Raw genomic sequence first — 20029 nt, forward strand, 5'->3', positions numbered from 1 at the left:
GTGACAGGATCAGGTGGGAATTTTAATAGATAGACTGGATAGGTTGGGAAGAAAACTATAAATCTTTCACCCTTTCTCCAGTCTTAATGCTCTTCAGTCCTGGCCTGTGTTTAAGTCCCAGTCGCAGTGCTGTCTCTGCTGATCCGCTAACTAATTCAGGTTTTTAATCCTAATTCATTATCTGTCTGTATGTTCTTATTCAAACATATAATGTAGTTTCAATATCCTATCTTGACCACTGCCTCTCTAAGGGTACACTGCATGCAGTAACACAATTATGCCAAAAGAGGGAGCTGCTGTTTTAAACATGAGAGTGCAGTGCAATAGTGTTTTCATAGCAGTGATATGATAATAACCAAACACTACCTGTGAGAAACTTATACAACTGCTGTACCTGTTGCAGAAGTATCCTAAAGGATCAGTTCACCAAAAAACTACATATTTTCTCACTTACATATAGAGGTCTCCAACCATACACATGTTTTATTTTAGTTACTAGTTTTGAGGCATTTGTCTCTGAGCTACCTGTATTCCCCCTAATACAATGGAGGTGAATGGAAATGTCTGTAGTGCCCATTGTATTGAAACACAACATTTAACAGAGAATTATCCTGCAGAAACAGTGTCCCTGTTACCTCTGGAGGTTTCCCAGAACTCACTGTGAGCTGTTTACACAGAGACTATTTCTTAACTAGAAAAGTACAGTAGTTCCATTCAAAAGTGTTCAACAAACAACAGCTGTGCTTACCTTCTTGTTGGAAGAGCTTTGGTGTGTACAACCGGAGTCCAGGTTGTTATTGGGGGCAGACACATTGTTCCTGAGAGAGGGAGACCGCAGCCCTTCCTCCCCTTCTCCTTCCTCCTCCTCTTCCTCCTCCCTCCCACTCTCCGCCGAATGTTCAAAGTCATCGCTGTCTTGGTCCATCTCCTCCTCGTCCTCGTCCTCCTCCTCTTCCTCCTCGCCCTCTTCCCTCTCCTCTTCCTCCCTTCCCTGCTCCTCCCCTCCCTCTGTCCTCTCCTCCGCCTCCTCCTCCTCTTGGTGACTGCTGCTGTTGTTGTTCTCCTCCTCTTCTTCCTCCTCCTCCTCCTCCTCGCCCAGCGGCTGGCCTCGCAGCCGCCTCTGCTCTGGCCCCCACATCCATCGAGCTCCTTTCTCTCCTCCGTTCACTTCGTTTGGAGGGCCCTCTTCGTCTTCCTCCCCTTCCTCGTCTCCCTGAGGGCCGTTGCTGGCTCCTGATTCACTTGGCGCCCATGGTGGTTCTCTCTCGCCATCAACCTGCGATGCCTCAGGCTGTAAAGAGCCACACAAAGAAAAACAATGCCTCAGAGGAAAGGACGGATGAAAATTTGGCTAAAAGTTCTTACTTGGTTACCACAGGCATTATGTAACTTGTTTGGATGTATACATCTTCAGACCTCGGCTTACAGATTGCCAATTCAAAGACCGATAGTTTACATATCAAATCCATCCATGTGACCACAATATCATTTGTTGATTGGCCTTACCCTTTGCTGCAGCTGCTCTTCCTCCTCTACTACCCGGTTCATGTGCTCATCCTCATCACCCTCCTCTGCTGCCTGCTGAGGTGCCCGGGCCGTGGAGGAGGCGTTACCTCGCACTGCCGGACCCCCCGGCCCTCGACTCCGCCTGCTGCTGCTGCCCCCCGACAGCAGATCCTGGTTCATTTCCAAAAGCCAGCTTGCTACCTCCTGAACCTTCGCTAGGCTGTCTGAGGAGGAGAAGGGCTTGGCATTCTGCAAAAAGACACACAAAAAACACAGATGATCAGCATATGTTAACTGTTCTCTTCTCAGAATGTGTTTCTGAGGGAAAAAAATCTAACAACTGCTAAAGAGAAAGAAAAAGACTCTAATTGGATATCATTATCTCATACACACAAACACATGCTCATTGCTTATTTCCTCCAAAACAAAGTGTGAATGCCCCTCTTCATATTCTATTCTTGCGTCTGAATTAAAATAATTAAACATTTGCTCTTGGAGCCATATTATTGCTGCTCAGCAGCAGACATGGAAACAAGGTGGGAGTGATTGTGTTTGGCTTCAGATCACACAGCGTTGGATGGGCAGAAAAGCCTTGAGAGCTAGTATTCCAGCTTCCAACAACGCCAATAAACAAAGTCCAATCTGTCAAATACAAAAGCAAAACATGGCTTAAATGTACCAAAAGCTAATCCAACAACTGTCCTTAAGACTTCTCCAAGCTTCGAAAAATGCAAGAAATGTTCTTCTAAATCTGCTGTTGCTGCTCTGCATTCATCCGTTTATGATGGGGAAACTTACTGAATGAACACAGAAGTCACACTGCTTGCTTCTGAAACGTCTAACATACGTAGCATTTAGGGATAGGCGCACCAGAGCTTTATCTACAATGAGACAGATTCTTCCTCTGACGTTCTGTCACAGACAGAGCAATGAGACTATCGACAGTGCTCATCTGTCACCATCAGAGAATCGATTCTCTTCAGCTGAAGCTTCTTTTAGTCCACATGTCCTTGCACTTACAGGCACCTCACTACACATAAGTAAGATGCTGCAAAGTATCATTATGTAGTTAAAGGTAATTGACAAAAAGCGACCGGCCATGCTAATTAAGAAGATTTGACCCCACTGTTAGATTCACTGCAACAACTACGGATGCTCAGAATCTGCTTTTTCCCTCCAGATAGAGATAGTAGAATTTGTATACTTAAACTTAAGGTATTGTGTGGTCGCATGAGGCTATAAGAACTCCTTAACACATTACTTTTTAACTGTGAGCGGAGATTTTCATTCACCAAACTTTTCTTGAAAGTGAAAATGTTATAATATTGTTTATACAACATATAAAGTTGTGTGGTTAAAAGTGTATAATGAAAAACAGCATTTATTGTGAATTGGAGAATGGACAAACTAACCGACACGTTTCTGGTTTAGCAGAAGTGACAACCATTATCACAGTTGATGAAAGTTATTGTCATTAGGACCAACCAAGGGGCTCAGACATAAAAAACCCTTTAAAATTCACCACTTAAAGCCTCATAGCAAAGTGCTTCTCGTGTTGTTTTCTAAAATGTGATCCAAACTAAACTCTTATTATATTTTTCCATATTTGTAGTAGCTAATTAAAAAATGAACAGGATGTTCTGCAGGGAGCAGTAATTCATTACATCGTGTTATATCCGATTACACCCTCCAAAATCTGAAGTTGCATTTTCACACAAATTCTGGAAAGGTCTGTACAAAACTCTTTATGGGATCACAATTACTGGTACTATCAGTACTGTACAATTTAATTGTGGAGTTTTGCTTATCTGTATTAATGGTCTAAGAATAGAGGGCGTTGTATGTTGTACACATTGTGGCCAATTTGTGATATGGAGCTATAAGTAACATAACTCTTTCAGGTATCTGGCAAAGCTACCAAACAGAAAACAAAATCTCAGCCACACAATGTCACTGAATTGACTAAATTGTTGCTTTTAAAGGTTAAATCAGTCTTTTACAAAACTAAAAAGGGAGGACACTTGCTGCTAATTCTTCAGCATGATCCCACTAAAAAGAATCAAAGAATCTACTGGCACTGTTCATCCAAAGATGGTCCATGTTTAAAAAGATGGAGCATTACTAATTTTAAATGTACACAAATTTTTAGGTAATTAATTATATTTGCAAGTCATGTTTCCATATTTCCACAAGAAGGATCTTTGAATGCAAGTGCTAAGCGTTCCCTAGCAAGTGTTTCTAAACAAAAACTGGCTCTGGAGGACAAATGCTGTATGCGTCAGAGTAAAAAGTCCACTGACTCTTTTCAGATCATCAAAAATAAGAAGTAGGATATACAACTCTGTGTAGGCATTGTATCCTCTATGCTTTTGTCTTTAGTAACATCTTAATCTTTGAATTTTGACACAAGCTCAAACACACACACCTTAAAGCACTCAAACGCAAATCAAAATACACAGTTTTTATTCTACTGACTCAACATTTAAGTGGCAAGAAAGGCTTATGTAAATAAAGGTAAGTGGGATGTGTGAGTCATGGATTTGTCAGATCCAAGTGGTAGTGGGCTGAGTAGGTAGCATGCAAAGTAGCTCCAGCCTCAAGGCTTTGTAGTATCAATGACTTTCACCAAATACATGTGAAGCTTTAAGACAAGATGTAAGAAATGAGTACTAGAGTGGAGAGTCTTTATGAGAGGGCAAAAACTTTGCATAGATTTGCAAGTTTTCTAAGTCCAAATAAATAACAGATATTCCGCAAGTCATAAAATGTATTATCAACTACTGTGTACCATAAAGGAAGTTAAAATATCCCTATAATTAAACACACACTTCCCCCTTCTGTCATATGATGGTCCTGCCATCACATAAATGTATAATTTCCAAACAGAACAACAGAGAGGATCAATTTCACATTGATGTTCCAGATTTTTTAGTCTAATCCTTAATTAGTTAACAATTCTTTCTGGTTTTCAGTTTTTATTTTCTTGATTCACATCGTACTTATAATCAGGCATATGAGGTCAGAGGTTCACTACTGGTCAGAAGATGATATTTTTGTCTGTAGAATTGAACATAATCTTGGCTAATATGGCTTTAAAAAGGTGCCAATGGGCCTTTTAAAATACCCACATGAGGTCTCCAGCTAATCTTAACTGTGACAAATTAAGGATCAGCTATGTAGACTGCAGTTCCAAATCTCCTCAATGCACTACATACTATACGCCATGAGAGAATATCTTTGGGAGGCTCACATACTTTATCTGTCTCAGTGAAAACCAATTGCTTTGACCTTGAAGAAAAAGTCACTGGTCCCGTTGTAAGACTTCTCCTCGTCTTTGCTGTATGGTCCTGGTGCGGTGGTGGGAAGCATTAGACCTATCTCAGATTGCACAGCCCCCCCCCCCCTTGGGACTGCCAGTTCATTGCTGTGAGCTCAGAAGAGGAAGGCTATGAATAGCTAAAGTTGTCCCTGCCTTTTACCGGAACAACCCGAGGTTCCGTAATTAGTTTCCTAAACACAGCATGAAAATTGTTTGTTGTTATTGTTGTTCAAACAATTGTGAGCGGTGCAAACAGGATGAGAGACATTGACGCACAATAAAAACGTGTTGCCGATAACACAGGACAAATGTAACTGGGTTTTGATTCATTTACTGGCCAAGAGCTTCGGGATTCTTGTTCAATTATAGCCGTACAGCTACGTATGTCTTTCTATGTTATCATTCACCCTCAAATTGGCCTCAAATGCTCCTTTAATGGCAAGCAGAAAATCATTTCAGAATAGCAGCTTGTACAATTAAGAAACATCTCTCTCATGTTGAAGCTTATTAAGTGGTTGAATTAGTGTTTTGGGGTAACTAACACACAGAAAGATGTTCACTTGTGAACAACAAAGACATGGCACATTTAGTATTGTATACACAAGTTTCATTCATCACTTTCTATTCTTAGTCCTGCAAGAGCTACAAAGTGGACAAAAATAGCTCTGGGAAGGTGGGGAGGGCAGGTGTGAATGTGTGTCTCCTGAAGTAAACGGGTGCCCAGGAGATAGAGAGCCTTTGAGAGCAAACATAGAAAATTAGATCAGAGACTTGTTTTCCAAGTTACAAAACAAATCACAAAGACATGTGCTTCATTTAAATTAGGCCTATTTAACTACTTCTTCAACTGATCATGTTAGTTTGGCTGCCAGACTAATACATGTGAAACTAAACAATATTTAAAGCTGCTCCAATCAATTTTGTACATTAATAATGAATCAGATAACTAAGGGTAACGTGAAACAGGTCACTCTTAGTAACAAACCCGTGGAGAATTAACTGTAATTGTAACCCTCAGCTCTATGGAGCGTTTTAGCGTCTTTCAGCTCACCGTTTTGGTTTTCCAGCCCACAAACACCGCTCTCATCAATATCGTTTTAAGAAACACATAATGGAGCCTTTAGGAGCTAAAATGCCAGATTTGTCCCTCAGGACTGGGTGGCCAACAAAACAAACTAAAATGAATATTGGACTTTGCCAGGTAGCCAAAAACACAAACTCCAAATGAATGGTAATGTTGTTCTGTGTGTTGGGTGTGTAAATAGGCAACTGTTTGCTAACATTGAGTACCATAACAATTAATAAATGTGTTTATATGAATCCATCTACAACCCCCAAGTGGCAAAAAAAGATGCTGCTTTAACAAACAATAAAGTTTCACTTCTTAAACATTTTTTGCAACTGAAATAAATGGAGGCTCATCCTGTTGGACTTAATAGTTTGTTGGATGCCAACTTAGAGTCTCTTTCATTGTGCCCTTAAGCATGTTATCATAAATGCTTAGTGGCCAAAAGATTTTCTTTTGTCTTAGAATAATAAGATGGACCAGTCTTGGTAATGTATGCCCGGCAGCCTGGCAGCGCAGCATACATCCAGACAGTCTCTGGAGTAGCTGCTGATGAGGAGGAGTTGGGATTTCTTCAGTGAGTGGTGCCAAGTTGGCACTCCACAAATAAAGCCACAGCTGTGGCACAAACAGACATTACTTTAGCCTTGTGCAGAGACACAACATGGGGCACTTCAGTAAGTGTTTGCTTCTCTTGGGTGGATTTGGACAGAGTTCTCTAGATGCTGTGATGGGTGGGCAACAGGTGTGAATTAACTTTATATGGACATCATCAGAGCAGCAACTAACCTGCCCGCCCTGCCACAAACCTGACATCCAAGCTCACAAAAACAAAACAGCAAGTCAGTAAAATGTTGTTTTAGAGCTACAATACAGTTTAATGCACTTTGTTGAAAGAGCGGAGGCACCCATGATGTGGATTTTAATTAACCACCAAAGGCAGTCTGAGATACAATCTAGTCAGGGCTGGGATGTGTTGGGGCGGAAGTAAGCCATTTGATATTAGCAGCAAATTTTTGCAAAATTATTTCTAGGGACGTCCCAAGCCAATATGAAGTATCGGGTTGATAAAAGCTTTTTAACTGGTTGGAATCAGTCGTAAGGCCTGCTCCATTTCCTGTATAATTGCAACCTACGGCAATCTGGGTACAATAGAAGACAGAAATATTGTATTTAGAGTTGTTTTCAAGTGTTGTTGAGAACATATCTTGGTTATAAAAACACAAATCTATTGCATCCTTATCAAAAATGTGTGTCAAGTGTTTATGACAACAAATGACTATTGTTTAACATATTCTGATCAAATTTTTTAAACTCTCAAATGAAGGCCTGTAATTAAGTAGGTAGCTTTTTATAAAAAGCAGAATGTCACAAAGGAACAAAGGGATTAAGACAACTGACAAATACAGAAATAAATGAAAATAAGGGTTAAATTACACAAAGGCAAGTCTAAACCGATCCAGTACTGGTCAGGTTACAGAAGAGAGACGCTGATTTCTGCCATTTCCCAGCCTTTACAGTTGGCAGAACTCCCTTTATCGTGTCCCATTAATCATGTGATCTCCTCGCCTTAAGTCGTCTGCCAGTAAATACCAGTTTCATTTAAGTTTGAGAAATCAGTGTTTGAAGGTTAAGAGAATTTAGAAACTTGGAAACCTTGTAAATTTAAGCAACAGAACAAACTTTATGTAACATCTGTCAACTGCGTTTCCAGTGAAGGGTTTTGAGTCATTAAAGTATAGTTTAATGGGTTGTGAAGATTCTCTTCTTATTCCAGTAACGGATCTTGTACACTGAAATCATTTTGGCCAAAATAATTATACTGTTTTCTACTGATATATTCTTATTTGTGAATCACTAATATCCAAGCTGGTAGTTGAATATTCAGAGTAATATGCTTCTGTGTTTGATGACAGATTGCAAACCAGAGATCCTGGGGGGGGCTTAAGTGTGACAATGATTTCCAGTTTTGAAAAAGATGAAACATGAGTTAACCGAGGCTCAATTGTTTCAAGGCTATTGGATACAGCTAGCACATAAACCCTGTTGAGAATCAAGGAAAGAAAATTAGAGGACCGAGCCGAACACCCCCAAATGGCAGCAATAAATCACACCAATGTGACCTTAATAGAACAGTGGGAGAGAGTGAAAAGAAAATGTTGGCTGTTCACAAAGCACATAGTAACAGATATAGATTGAGCTGCGGATGTATAGTGGCTCCGCTTAGATTTTCAAATATTAACAGTGGGACTGAACAAACCAATGTGAGTGTCTTAAAGCTGACGGACAGATTCTGCTGTTTCACGTCTGCCTCCTGAATAACTGCAACATGTGACACATAAAACCAGCAGGAGGTATTGAGGATTTTTGACCTTTGTGATTATAAATTCTTTAAACCTTGAAAACACAATATGAGGAACCATTTTCCAGGATTCTTACCAAGTCTAGAAATCCTATAAATACACTGCGTTTGTTGAAACCTTTGTGTCTCCGATTCAATGCAGAAGCCATTAATCGATGGCTCTATTTAGAGCTGGTGCCCTGTGATGTCTCAGAGGAAGAAAGTGAAACCTTAGTTCCTGTGCTGCTTGACAGAGCGACAACATTTTTCCACATTCGTTTCAGTACTTCATCCTGTGACAATGCCTTCTCAGGGAAACAATGAATTCTGTTCAACATAAAAGTGACATTAAGGTTTTGTCTATAAGCGCGCCTCCTCCAAAACTGTCACTCATTATCTATTTTTCATTTGAATTGTTGCCATGCAACAGCCCAATAATACCACAACATTTTCCTTTGTGGATTTCTATCATTACTCATGAGGGCATAAATCTTCTTAGAAACTAAGAGAATCAATCTCCTCTACTGTGAGAATGGCCTACTGCCAGAAGTACTCTGGAAGGGCTCAGTCAGTGCGGGCCAACTATTAAAACAGTCATGTGCATAACAAACAATAAAACAGAGGGAACCCTCAAAGCTACAGCCATGAGACAGAAGCCTGTGTTAGAGCAAAGTCACAATCTCTTTCTGGCACGTGCACAGAAGCACTCAGACGCACACACAATCTTGTTTGGCTTTTCTTTGTTCCATTAGGAAAAGCTTTTTCTCCAATTGATGAGGGGCAGCAATCACTGTAAACCACAGGCAGTCTGAAGGCATCCATTTAAATGACTCTGCAAGCTGAAAGCAAGTCCACTGTTGTCAAGGCAGCAAGACAGCCATTAAATCACCTGTTTCCATTAAAGAATCAATTACTGCACGGCTCTCCCTGGTAGCACAGTTCTTATACCTGAGAAATCGTTTCGGACAAGCAAAGCAGATAAACCAAGGACACTTTACTTCACACGCTGTGCTTTCTGCAATATGCTGTCAGGTCCCACATTTCCTCAGTCGCACGCGGGTGATAACTCATAAAAACCGTACAGCTGGTCAGCTGATCAGGAGGCATGAGACACAGATGTGACTGTGTCAGTGGGCGCTGACGCATTGTTACCTTTGGTTGAGGTGGGCAGCCAGTGGCCAGTCGCTGCAGCTGTTCTGAAGTGTGGCTGGAGAAGAGATCTGAGCAGCAAGCTGTGCGGCCCAGTCTCTTCATCAGAGAGGAGATGATGCTGCAGCCACAGCCACACATCGACTTGCTCATTAGTAGCCTGACTGTTCTGGGGTTAAAAGTGGAGGGAAAAAAGAGACAAGCTGCAAGCTGCAGCCACCTCCTGGTCTTTGCTGAATTCCTTGAGTTGTCCTCACAGCTGACGCCTTTCCTGTAATGTATTCCACATGGTGCTGATCCACAGGTACTCCGTCACTGAGATCAGGTTGGTTTTATCTACTCTCAACATAATGCAGATGCCGACGCTCACCTTAATCCACAGTGAGGGCACTTGAGTTGGGAAGTACACTTTGTCGGTCCATTTCCCTCGTGATTGCTTCCCACTTACTCCACTCCCTATGCTGTACTTTTATCTCTGAACAGCACACGCCTCCTGCTGTAGCTGCCCCTGTTTGCCAAAAATCATTCCCATCCACAGAAAAACCTTCTTCTGATTTTTCAAATAATGCAACGTCTGCCACTACTCCCTTCTGTCTCCCACAATTTTCATCCGTTCCAGTACACTCCCTCTACTGCTTTCGGCTGCTGTGCAATGAGGATGCTATCCCCGTGAACACCACTGTACACCCCCCCCCCCCACCACCACCACCACAAGCTCCAGCGGTAAACCACTCAGACTGAGCTCATCCAACTTGCCGATAAAAGTGCTTGCCTCATATGACATTGGAGCTCCTGGTTGTTCACTTAATTGAGGAAGCAGTGAATAGAATATTATAAGAAATCCAAGCCACTCTGCATGCACAAGAAGGACTGATGGCAGCATACAGTCTGAATACGGTGGGGGAGGGGTCCAGGGTAAGCGTTTAGGAGACAATAACGGAGCAGACAGGATTATTATGGTAATAATCTGTCACTGCGGTCAAGATGCAGCTGTAATAATCAGTGAAATAAAAAGACAGTTAATAGAAAAAAAACTAAGAAGGCAAGTGGAAAATAAACTCTTAAATCTGCAGTTATTAAACTCTATCATAGTAATTTAAAGTCATTAAGCTTTTATTGGAGCAAGTGGATAGAGCACAGTACCGGTGTTAACTGATATTTACAGCCTGCAAGTCTGATCATTGCCAGTTCAAAACATCTGCAGTAAAAGTGCATCCTTTTTTTAATTCCCTTGTCTCAACATCTGCCCCAGCTGTAGTGAGCCTGCGTATTCACTGCTCACCTCAGCACGGATGTCTGACCTGATGAGTCTAGTGACACACAGGGACGACATGAACATTACTCAGTGCAGAAGATAATAGTTACCAGAGCTGATAAAGCCATGAGGCCTTGGGGAGGCAGAGATAGCGAGTGGGAGGGGCAGTAATAATGGCGAGGCAAAGATAGGTTGACAAAAAAAAAAAACTGAGAATGGGCTCTCTGTTAAAGGAACGGCAGCAGCTTGCTATTAATAGCACACACATAATAATGTTAAATGACTATTCAAAATCATTGTCTGCTATCACCACCGATACGAATACAATGTATAATGATATAGGCTATACAGGTACTACAACATACTAACACTAACCGACTAGAACAAGAGTTTTTGCACATGGCTACAAGACACAAATACCTTTTACAGTCAATATCAGATAATTACATCCAACAGTATATGGATTAGTGGCACTACATACACTACAGGTACTGCCAGTGCTGATTCTGCACGCATCGAGAATTCTTAAAAATACAGCAATTTTGTAATCTTGTGATTTAAAGCTGAAACAATTAGTTGATGAACTGATGAGTTCATTAGCTATTTTGAAAATGTAAAAACATTAATGACAACCATTTGATGTTCTGGGTTTCAATTGATTAAACTGAAATGATTTAAATAATTTAATAAATAATGAAATAATGGTTAATTACAGCTCTACTGGGAAATAATACCCCTTTGTATTTTCTGGTTATTATTCAGGATATAACTGTTTAATGCACGTAGCAGGAAGTGGACATTTAAATCAGCGGGTTGTCCAATTTCTTCTTCCTCATCATTTACCTCTTTATGGTTTACCGAGATGGGTTTACATGTACTACGATGGCTGACTCTGCGATGCGTGTGCTAAATAAGTATTTAAGAACTTGTTTGTTTATGTAGTTCAGGTTTATTTGCACCAAACAACCAGTTAAACAACAGCATGAAGATTAGCTGTAATTGACCTTGTGTGTTTATTTAATAGCTTAAATCTAACTGATCTCCTCCAGTTATGTCTTATTTCCCACCAGCATTGTCCTTTCTTTTCCATTTTCTGCACAATTATGAAACGACATACACCTTGGGATAAATGCGACATGTTCGACTTGTGCAGACACGCCTCATCTCAGTTTTCCTCGCTCAGAGCAAATCTGGTTCTAGTAACGTCGACTGACGTATCTAAATCGAGGTTATACGGAAATACGCCACCACAGAAATTGGCTTCATGTTTGAATGCACCTTTAAGAGGTCAATTAAAGTGTGTATCCACAGAGTACAAAAGTACCTCTGCACCTGGGCTGTCCACCCTGTTCAGTATTCCACAAACTGACTGGGTTAAATGATGCAAAGAGATCCACTCTAAAATCGACTGCCATTAGTCTCTTTTCAGTTGGATACTGCAAAAATGACAAGAGCTGTTATTGCTCCAACCATTTATTTGGCTGAAGTGCATCATGCTTTGGCGTGCAGCTGTGACCGGCTGCCAAATTGCGCCCAACATAAAAAGGTGGTGGAAAGGGTAATAATGAAGCACTTAAAGCTGTTCTCCTTGCTCACTCACTGGCACATCTTTGTGCTGTTGATAGAAGTGCTACTAAAAGGTGACACCTCACTGTGATTCATTGCAACAGAGATTTCCTGAAACACCAGGTTGCCGTCTCCCAGGAACAAACAGCACATCAGGAGAGAAATGGGACACAGCTAACAGAGAGACCTCTATCTACAATCATCAGAAACAATCTATAAAGAAAAGTAACAGTGTCAAAGGACAAAGGATTGCACAACAATAAAAAAAAAGCAAGCCCCGGCTTCACATAATGTATGTAGCAGCTAACTATGAGGCAGTGTAGTGACAAATCCCATCTTAGATCATAATGCTCCATAAGAAAGAAAAAAAAAAAAAAAAAAAAAAAAAAAAGCATGTTTACAGATTTGTTCTTTTCTTGGCCAGGACTAAAAGACAGTGCAGGGTGAAAGGGTGCTCTATTCATTATTTATGAATATTGCTTTTCACTGTGTCAGCTCACTGCTTCAGTATTGATCCATAAAGCGGAGACTCACTGCACCATAGCAGAGTGTTTCTGAGGACGACATAACGACACCAGGCTTACATACAGCAGCTATGGGGAGTATCAAACTCCACAGGGCCATCTAGACAGGCATATAACACGGCATTAATATCACTATATTATTTGTCCTATGAAAAAAGATTACTGTATAAACCCTTAATTCTGCAGTGTAACCACAAACATAATATTCAGCACTGCATTAACTGGACAAAGGCTTTACTGATCAATACGGTGCTCTATAATGATGTGTGTTATTTTCTTGTAGTCAGGAGAGGAATCAGACATTGGGCAAAGCTGTTGATGAGTTGACAAGAAGGGCGAAATGTAAAGTCAATTTAATGCTACGACCACTGCCATCTCCATGTCATGATTTCATAGTCTTATAACAAATCAAAATTGGCAACAATCTCAGTTTAGCGAAGCCATAAAATAAACTCAGACATGATGTAAAACAACACAGCGGCCTGAAGGACAAGGTGGCTTTTCCGCACTTATTAAATTCAACTTTAACCAAGAAAAACTAGTCAATTGATCCCCTGGATGATAATAACTGTACTCATCTCACCACAAACGATCACAGTGCGGTTAAAAAAAAGCTGTGTCACTGTTTCTCATCTTCCATTGTCGACTGAAGTGTGGCATCATTACACCACATACTGATCCCTTAATGCGGAAGAATAACCTCCATTACTGAGATCAACACATGCATAACCTTTCATTAGTTTTTTAGTACTTCATATTGAGAAAAGAGAAATGTCAAAAGATTTTTGTCAACTGCATATTTACTGAAACAAATGGGGATTTGGTGAGCACTACAAGTATGTCTCTGTATCAGAGGTTTATTTCAACACTACAGACAGTCAATTATTGGAGAGAAATTTGATAAAATGGAGGACCAATCTGATACAAAGTGAGAAGAGGAAGGAATATGGAGCTCCAAGCAACATTTAACACGGTTTATGGTGGAGCTAAGTAAGCCTGACAGCAATAAGTTTTCAATCAGAAGCTCAGACTACAAAGACAGAAAGATACGAGACTAACCCTACTGCAACCAGATTCTTTTTTAATATCCTCCTCTAATAAACTATTTTACATTGGTTTCTTTTTACACAAAAAAAACAGCTTTCAGATACTATTTCTGTAAATTTGAGCACAACTTTTGTCCTTGTATTTTCCACATGTAAACCCAGCGTGCCAGGAGATACACTTTACTTATGACAAATGTACTTTTTAAAAATCATCCAAAAATGTATGTTGAATGCATGTTAACATTCTCGGCACAGGGTGAAATTTTGTAGTTCAAATAAAAAGTACTGTAGCATTACCACAAATACATCCAGCTCTGATAGCTAAATCCATGATGTCATACAGAGGGTCCAATAACAGTGCTCCTCTTTATCACTAAACTGTATACCTAGCTGTATGGGACATTAACTACTTGAAACAGGTCACAAAAAACATACTTTTTACTACTACCAATGAATTCTGTTATTATTTGATTTGGTTTGAGTCACATTTTATAATATTTATTTTCTCTGCGGCATGTAAATAGATGTATTTATATGCTTAAAGCCTATGCTGAACCAGGAAAGAAAGATGAAGAAAGAAACCACAAAATATATCTCTTGACAATAGAGATTTGTCACAAGATCAAATTGTTTCTATTATGCCAACGCTGTGTCAAGCACATTCAAAAGCCAGTAACATCCCTGTTTCTTTTTACCGCCTTTATAGCCTTAAAATAACATCCTAAAGTCATGATTCCCTTCAAAGTATAAAGCCAATTGTGCTGCTTCTGCTGTCTGCTGAGTAAATCTATAGTATTTATTGTGAAGACTGGTGAAGCCACTAATGAGACATTAAGGTAGACTGTTACCAATGTCTAACAGACAAAGATTAGAGTCTATAAACTCCCCAAACCAAACCATTAATATCAGAACTTCCCTAATGTAAATTATTCACCTAATCTGTAGTGTTTAAATAATGTCTATTTGAAAAGTGTCCTGAGATAACTTCTGTTATGAATTGGCGCTATACAAATAAAATTGAATTGAATTGAATTTAAATCTCCAAGAGATGAGCAACACACTTTGACAGAACAATAAGATTTGGACTTAGTCAAGTGGCAAATGTGTGTTAACTAACATGGTGCCATTAATCTCTTCAAACCAATTAGTGGTTGATACATTTAAGTGGGCTTGCAAATTAGGTCCTCAATTATCCTGAAACTCCCAAATTTTGACAAACTGAACAGAAAAATGCTACTGAAGTCAGAGAGCGTATCAAAGAGTGGATCCTTCGCTGTCTGTCTGTATCATGTCATATGCAAGCCATCTCTCCAATGTCAATCCTCAACATGACCACGAAGATATGACTGAGCTTGTAGACAACCTTTTCCTCTGAGTAGGCTGCACTCTAGTGGGCAAAGACTGAAAACTCAAGCAGGACTGCAACTAACATCAGTCACCGAAGAAAAGGCAGATTGTGAATTATTTCTCACTACTTGAGACTATTCATGAACTTCTTGGCATATTCATTTTGTCAGCAAGCTCGACTCCCACAGGCTAAATCTGGGCTGTAATGAGTCTTAACACAATATATATAATAACACATATAATATAACATCACAAAATTGCACATAAAGATAGATTTCAACATCTTAAGGACTCAAATTCTGGCACCAGGCCAAAGCAAAAAGGTGTAGTAAAGTCACAACTTCCTGTCTGCCCAACAAAATAACAAAGTTATATTTCCTGTTTTCAACAGGATCTCCAAACCATGAATGGCTGAGAAAGTGTTAACCGCACCCCTCGAAAGGATGACAAAGATCCTCACATCAACAAAACAAAAAACACCCATCTTTTCCTGTTACACTTAGTTTTACATAGAGCAGGCCCCAGAGCACAGGGATGAAAAAGTCAGTTGATTTGATTACAGACCCCCTGCCCAATATCCCTAATACAGCACTGAGTTACACTTTTCAACTACAAAAACAATCATAAAAAAATAAAATAAAGCCTCTGTTACTTCTACTCAACTTCTGTATCATCATGAAGTTGACATTCCTCGAGCCAAGTCTTTAAAAAGTGCACCACACGTCCACATAACCATACACGACTGTTTACCCACATTTACAGAGCCTGAAGCAAGTAGGGCTGACTGCAGTCAGTACTGACCTACTGTCCGTACTGTCATGCCTTATTTTAAAATGCTGACCCATTTGGCTTACATTGAGAATAGCTGTTCTTCTTTAGATGTATACGATTTGACAATTTGTTTAAAGAAGATACATATGGCACCTCACATAGTTTCCATCTGTTACAAACTCTGTTTTACCTATGTGGTCATTTGCATCAATAAACACGTATTTAAAACAATAGTGTAGTCAAAGTTGTTTAAACTTCCAGGAAATGTGCATCAGCAACGATTTTTACTGCCCCTAGCTATCCTCCATTATCAATTGTGTGTACGTTCTTGTCTGGAGAAGGCAAAAAAGGCTGTTCTGAATTATTTACAGAGAATGAGTGGGTGAGAGGTGTGGGACTGATTAGGGAGTGACACAAAGGACGGCTAAATCTCAGTCCCTTTCAACTGTCTGCTTAGGAAGCAGTCTCAAATTCAAATTTGAAAAAGGACCTTTATAGGAAATGACAGCAGTGCACTTCTTCCCACCGGGATTGTGCAGGACACGGTCACCTTTTTCCTGGAATTCACTTATATTCTGTTCCTTCATGTTCAAGCAATATGTCTTCTGGCAAATGTAACAAGCAGACGCATGAACAATACAATGACTGAACAAATATCAAAGTGATTTTTTTTCAAGATGAACTATTTGTAATTTCTCTCTATTGTTTGCAACAAATGCATCAATCATACCTTTCAAGTCTCGAGCACAAGGAGATAACACTGGGATACAAATAGGAGGAGTTGCACTTGGATGAAAATTCAATCCCAGACCATCATCCTGAATTATTCAAACTTCATATCAAATTTCCTTTATCTGGTCCTTGAGACCAGGGTAATAGTTTTAGGGGGAGACAATGTTAACATTTTGACATTTGAGTGCCAGTCCACACTTTAAAAATGCAGCAGCAAGCCAAGAAAGGCACTGCTATGTGCTATCACTTTACCTTTAATCCACCCGCGCGTGCCTGGGATGAATAATTCAAGACTTGCACCACACACGTGGCTTTAAAGAAGAATCCCACTTATAGCAATGAGCACTGAGTACAGCATAAACACATTAACTGTATGCCTTTGGCCGCGCCGTCATTGTCGACAACCACAAATGCATCAACCTCAAGGTACACAATAATGATCATTTGCAACCTGACCTTACCAAAATATTACTGTGCCTAAGTTTATCTTACAGAAAAACACATGTGATAACTAGAGTTTGTCAATATATAATACATGGTTTGCAAAATGTCAAATGAGCCAAATGTATCTTAGACAAAAAGCATAAAAATACAACAAAAAACAAAGCTATTTAAACAAAGAAAAAAGGCTACTACTTATTATATTTTGTGTGCCTTTTCAGCTCCTTGCTTCCACACACACAAACACACACTACCACAAAAGACCATCACACACACATAGGATGCCTCTGAGTTAATTCACCTCCTGTTTGTTCATAACAACCCCAACAACTTCCACTGTGTCTCGTGCGCAAGTGTGAAAGGTCTGCATCCTGCCTGAGACGCTGACAATGAAACACAGGGTGGGGCCTTCCGTACATCCACTGTAGTGATCATTTTCTTGTCCTCCTTGATCTCTGTGGCACTTTTTTTCGCTTCATTAGATGACACATGGTTTACACATCCTGACTAAGGGAGCTAATGTGGGCTACGCACCCTGATGTGAAACATGTCAGACATTTAAGGCTTTTGTAACACTATGGTTTCACTTTCTCTCATAAAATAAAAACACAGCTATTTAAAAACAACAGCAAAAAGGCTGAGGACTACACAATAAAGGAAAGATAAGCAAGGAATAATACTGAGGTTGAGATATTAAGGTTAATATGATGTCGCATGTAAAGCTGAAACAATTATTCAATCACGACAGACAACTAATCTGCAACTAACTGGATGATCGATTTGCTTTTTTCTGATTTATATCACTGCAAACTGAACATCTTAATGTCTTTGGGTTGTGGACTGTTGGCTGGACAAAACAAGCAATTTGAAGATGTCGCTTTGGGCTCTAAGGTCTTGTGATGGGAAGCCATAGTGACAGCAAGCCTTTAGAACTAGATACTATTCTATAAAAATGTGTTGTAGTAGCTCCAGAGTTAAAGCATATTTTTTCTGCTGTGCCCCATGATGTAAAAGTTGAAACAACAAGCCTTTGATCTAAAATAACCGGTGGTTGTGCATTTTGCATTACTTACAAATATAAACTGGTAGCTCACCTGGTAGAGCTTGTGTCCCATGTACTAAGGCAGAGTCCTTGTTTGTCTAGGTTCCAGCCTACAGCCCTTTGCTGTATGTCATCCCTTCTCTCCCTCTCTCTCTTCCCTGTTTCCTGTCTATCTTTAAAGGCTGTCACTATCTAAATAAAGACATGAAACCCCCCCCCAAAAAAAATTAAAAAAAAAACAAGACCATACAAGAAAGAGCCTTTGTGAGATCACATAGCTTGCAATCATTTTGATCCATTACTGTAAAGCCCTTTGTAATGAAGTTTAGTATGTAATGAATTCAGTATTACTACAACTAGTGTTTCCAATAGGCTGAGAAAACTGGAGGGGGAATGATTTTACTTGATAACAGACCCTTACATGGGGGATGTGTTGCTAGGAAACAACTGGGTTCAAGCTTACATCCCCATCAGCTGTTGACAAGAAACACCAACATGACATAAACTTGAACCTGTTTATTTTTGTCAACGTTCAAAACAACGTTTCAGTGCAACTGTAAAATGGTCTTGGCGTTAGCAAGAAGTACTAGCCTACTTGGATATTTGCCAGGCTACTTTTCATCATTTCCAGGTTTTGTTTGCTGAAAACAAAGCCTGGGAGCAAACTGCTGTTCACAGACACATAGAGAGATATATTGAATACAAACACGATCGCAAGGAGCCTAATAAATGGTTAAATATGCAAGATATTTCCTGCCGTCTGTTTTATACTTTCATCCCAACCTTTTTAGATTCAGAAACACTAAGATCCACCAAGAAGAGGCAGTTTCTTTATCATCTACTAAAAAAAAAAAAAAAAAAAAACACATGAGCACTCTGGTCCATTTGAAAACAACAACAAATCTCACTATTCCTATGTGTAAACCTATACGATAAGCACTGCATTGAGCAGAAGTTACACACACAGCCTCTGAGATGCTTGCACTGTTGCAGTGTTTACTTACAGTTCTCCCTGTCTGTCTTTGTTCAGGCCACAATTGGTCTTCTCCACTCCAGGTCCCACTCTAAGAGCTGATTCTTTCTGTGAACAAAGACAGAAAAGGAACAGTCAGTGCAGTAATCTCAAAGGTCATCGAAGAGTTAACAGGCCAAGGGGTTGTTTGCAATACGAGAGGAGAAAGCAGGCGGGCCAGAGTAGTGAGATAAGGATGGTGGGATTTCACAGTGTATTTTCCAAAACCCAGACAGAACACGCCAGTTTTTCAAAAGGTTTGCCAACAAAATCTACAACAGAACAATTGAACAACCAATATACAACACCTGCACCAGCGTGTAAGAGTGAGTCACCACCACAGATGCGCCAGCTCTTCCTCTGTCTCGTCTGGTGGGAAGTGAACAGGGGGCAGCTGCTGGCAGACCAGTGCACAGCTAACAGCAAGTTAAAAAAAAAAATCACTGAAATTTGAACTTTTCAAATACAATCAAATAATTAGATTTACCTAAATGTAAGTATTTGATTCTACTTGGAATTAAAGATGTTATCTGACACATTGACAGCTGCTGCCTACTAAAACTGACACTTTGCGTTTCACAAGTTTCTTCATCCTGAGGTCCTGATTCAAAGCCATTATTGTGTTTTTTAAGCTTCTATAATTCATATGATATGAGTGTAAGTAGGAGAATGTGACTCCTGAAACTGACATGATTCGCTAGAGAGAAGAGGTATCACACTGTTGGGAGTTGTTGGTAATACAGTAACAGTACAGTAGCGTTACAGAATGGGTGGGTGTGTAGCAAGTGTTACATTTCTGTTTTTCATGGGTCCAGTAGTGATGATGGCAAATTACCAAATTGTCAAAACTCGCGGCAACAAGTAGTCCTGTAACCTCAGCATGGAGTATGGAGTCATCTGAGTAACTGACTG

General features: G+C 39.9%; 1 protein-coding gene across 1 annotated transcript in view; it reads right to left on the reverse strand.

Moving 5' to 3' along the window:
- Nucleotides 1-724: 724 nt before the first annotated feature.
- LOC127355265 (cilia- and flagella-associated protein 251-like) overlaps nucleotides 725-20029 on the reverse strand; it is a 38645-nt gene continuing 19340 nt past the window's right edge. The window contains exons 3-5 of the mRNA XM_051385930.1: nucleotides 19110-19186; nucleotides 1507-1755; nucleotides 725-1291 (exon numbers count right to left, since the gene is read on the reverse strand). Of these exons, the coding sequence (XP_051241890.1) occupies nucleotides 725-1291; nucleotides 1507-1686 (747 nt within the window). The 5' untranslated portion in view covers nucleotides 1687-1755; nucleotides 19110-19186. The remainder of the gene's footprint in view (nucleotides 1292-1506; nucleotides 1756-19109; nucleotides 19187-20029) is intronic.

This window comes from Dicentrarchus labrax, unplaced genomic scaffold (genome assembly GCF_905237075.1).
Source record: "Dicentrarchus labrax unplaced genomic scaffold, dlabrax2021, whole genome shotgun sequence".
NCBI lineage: Eukaryota > Metazoa > Chordata > Actinopteri > Moronidae > Dicentrarchus > Dicentrarchus labrax.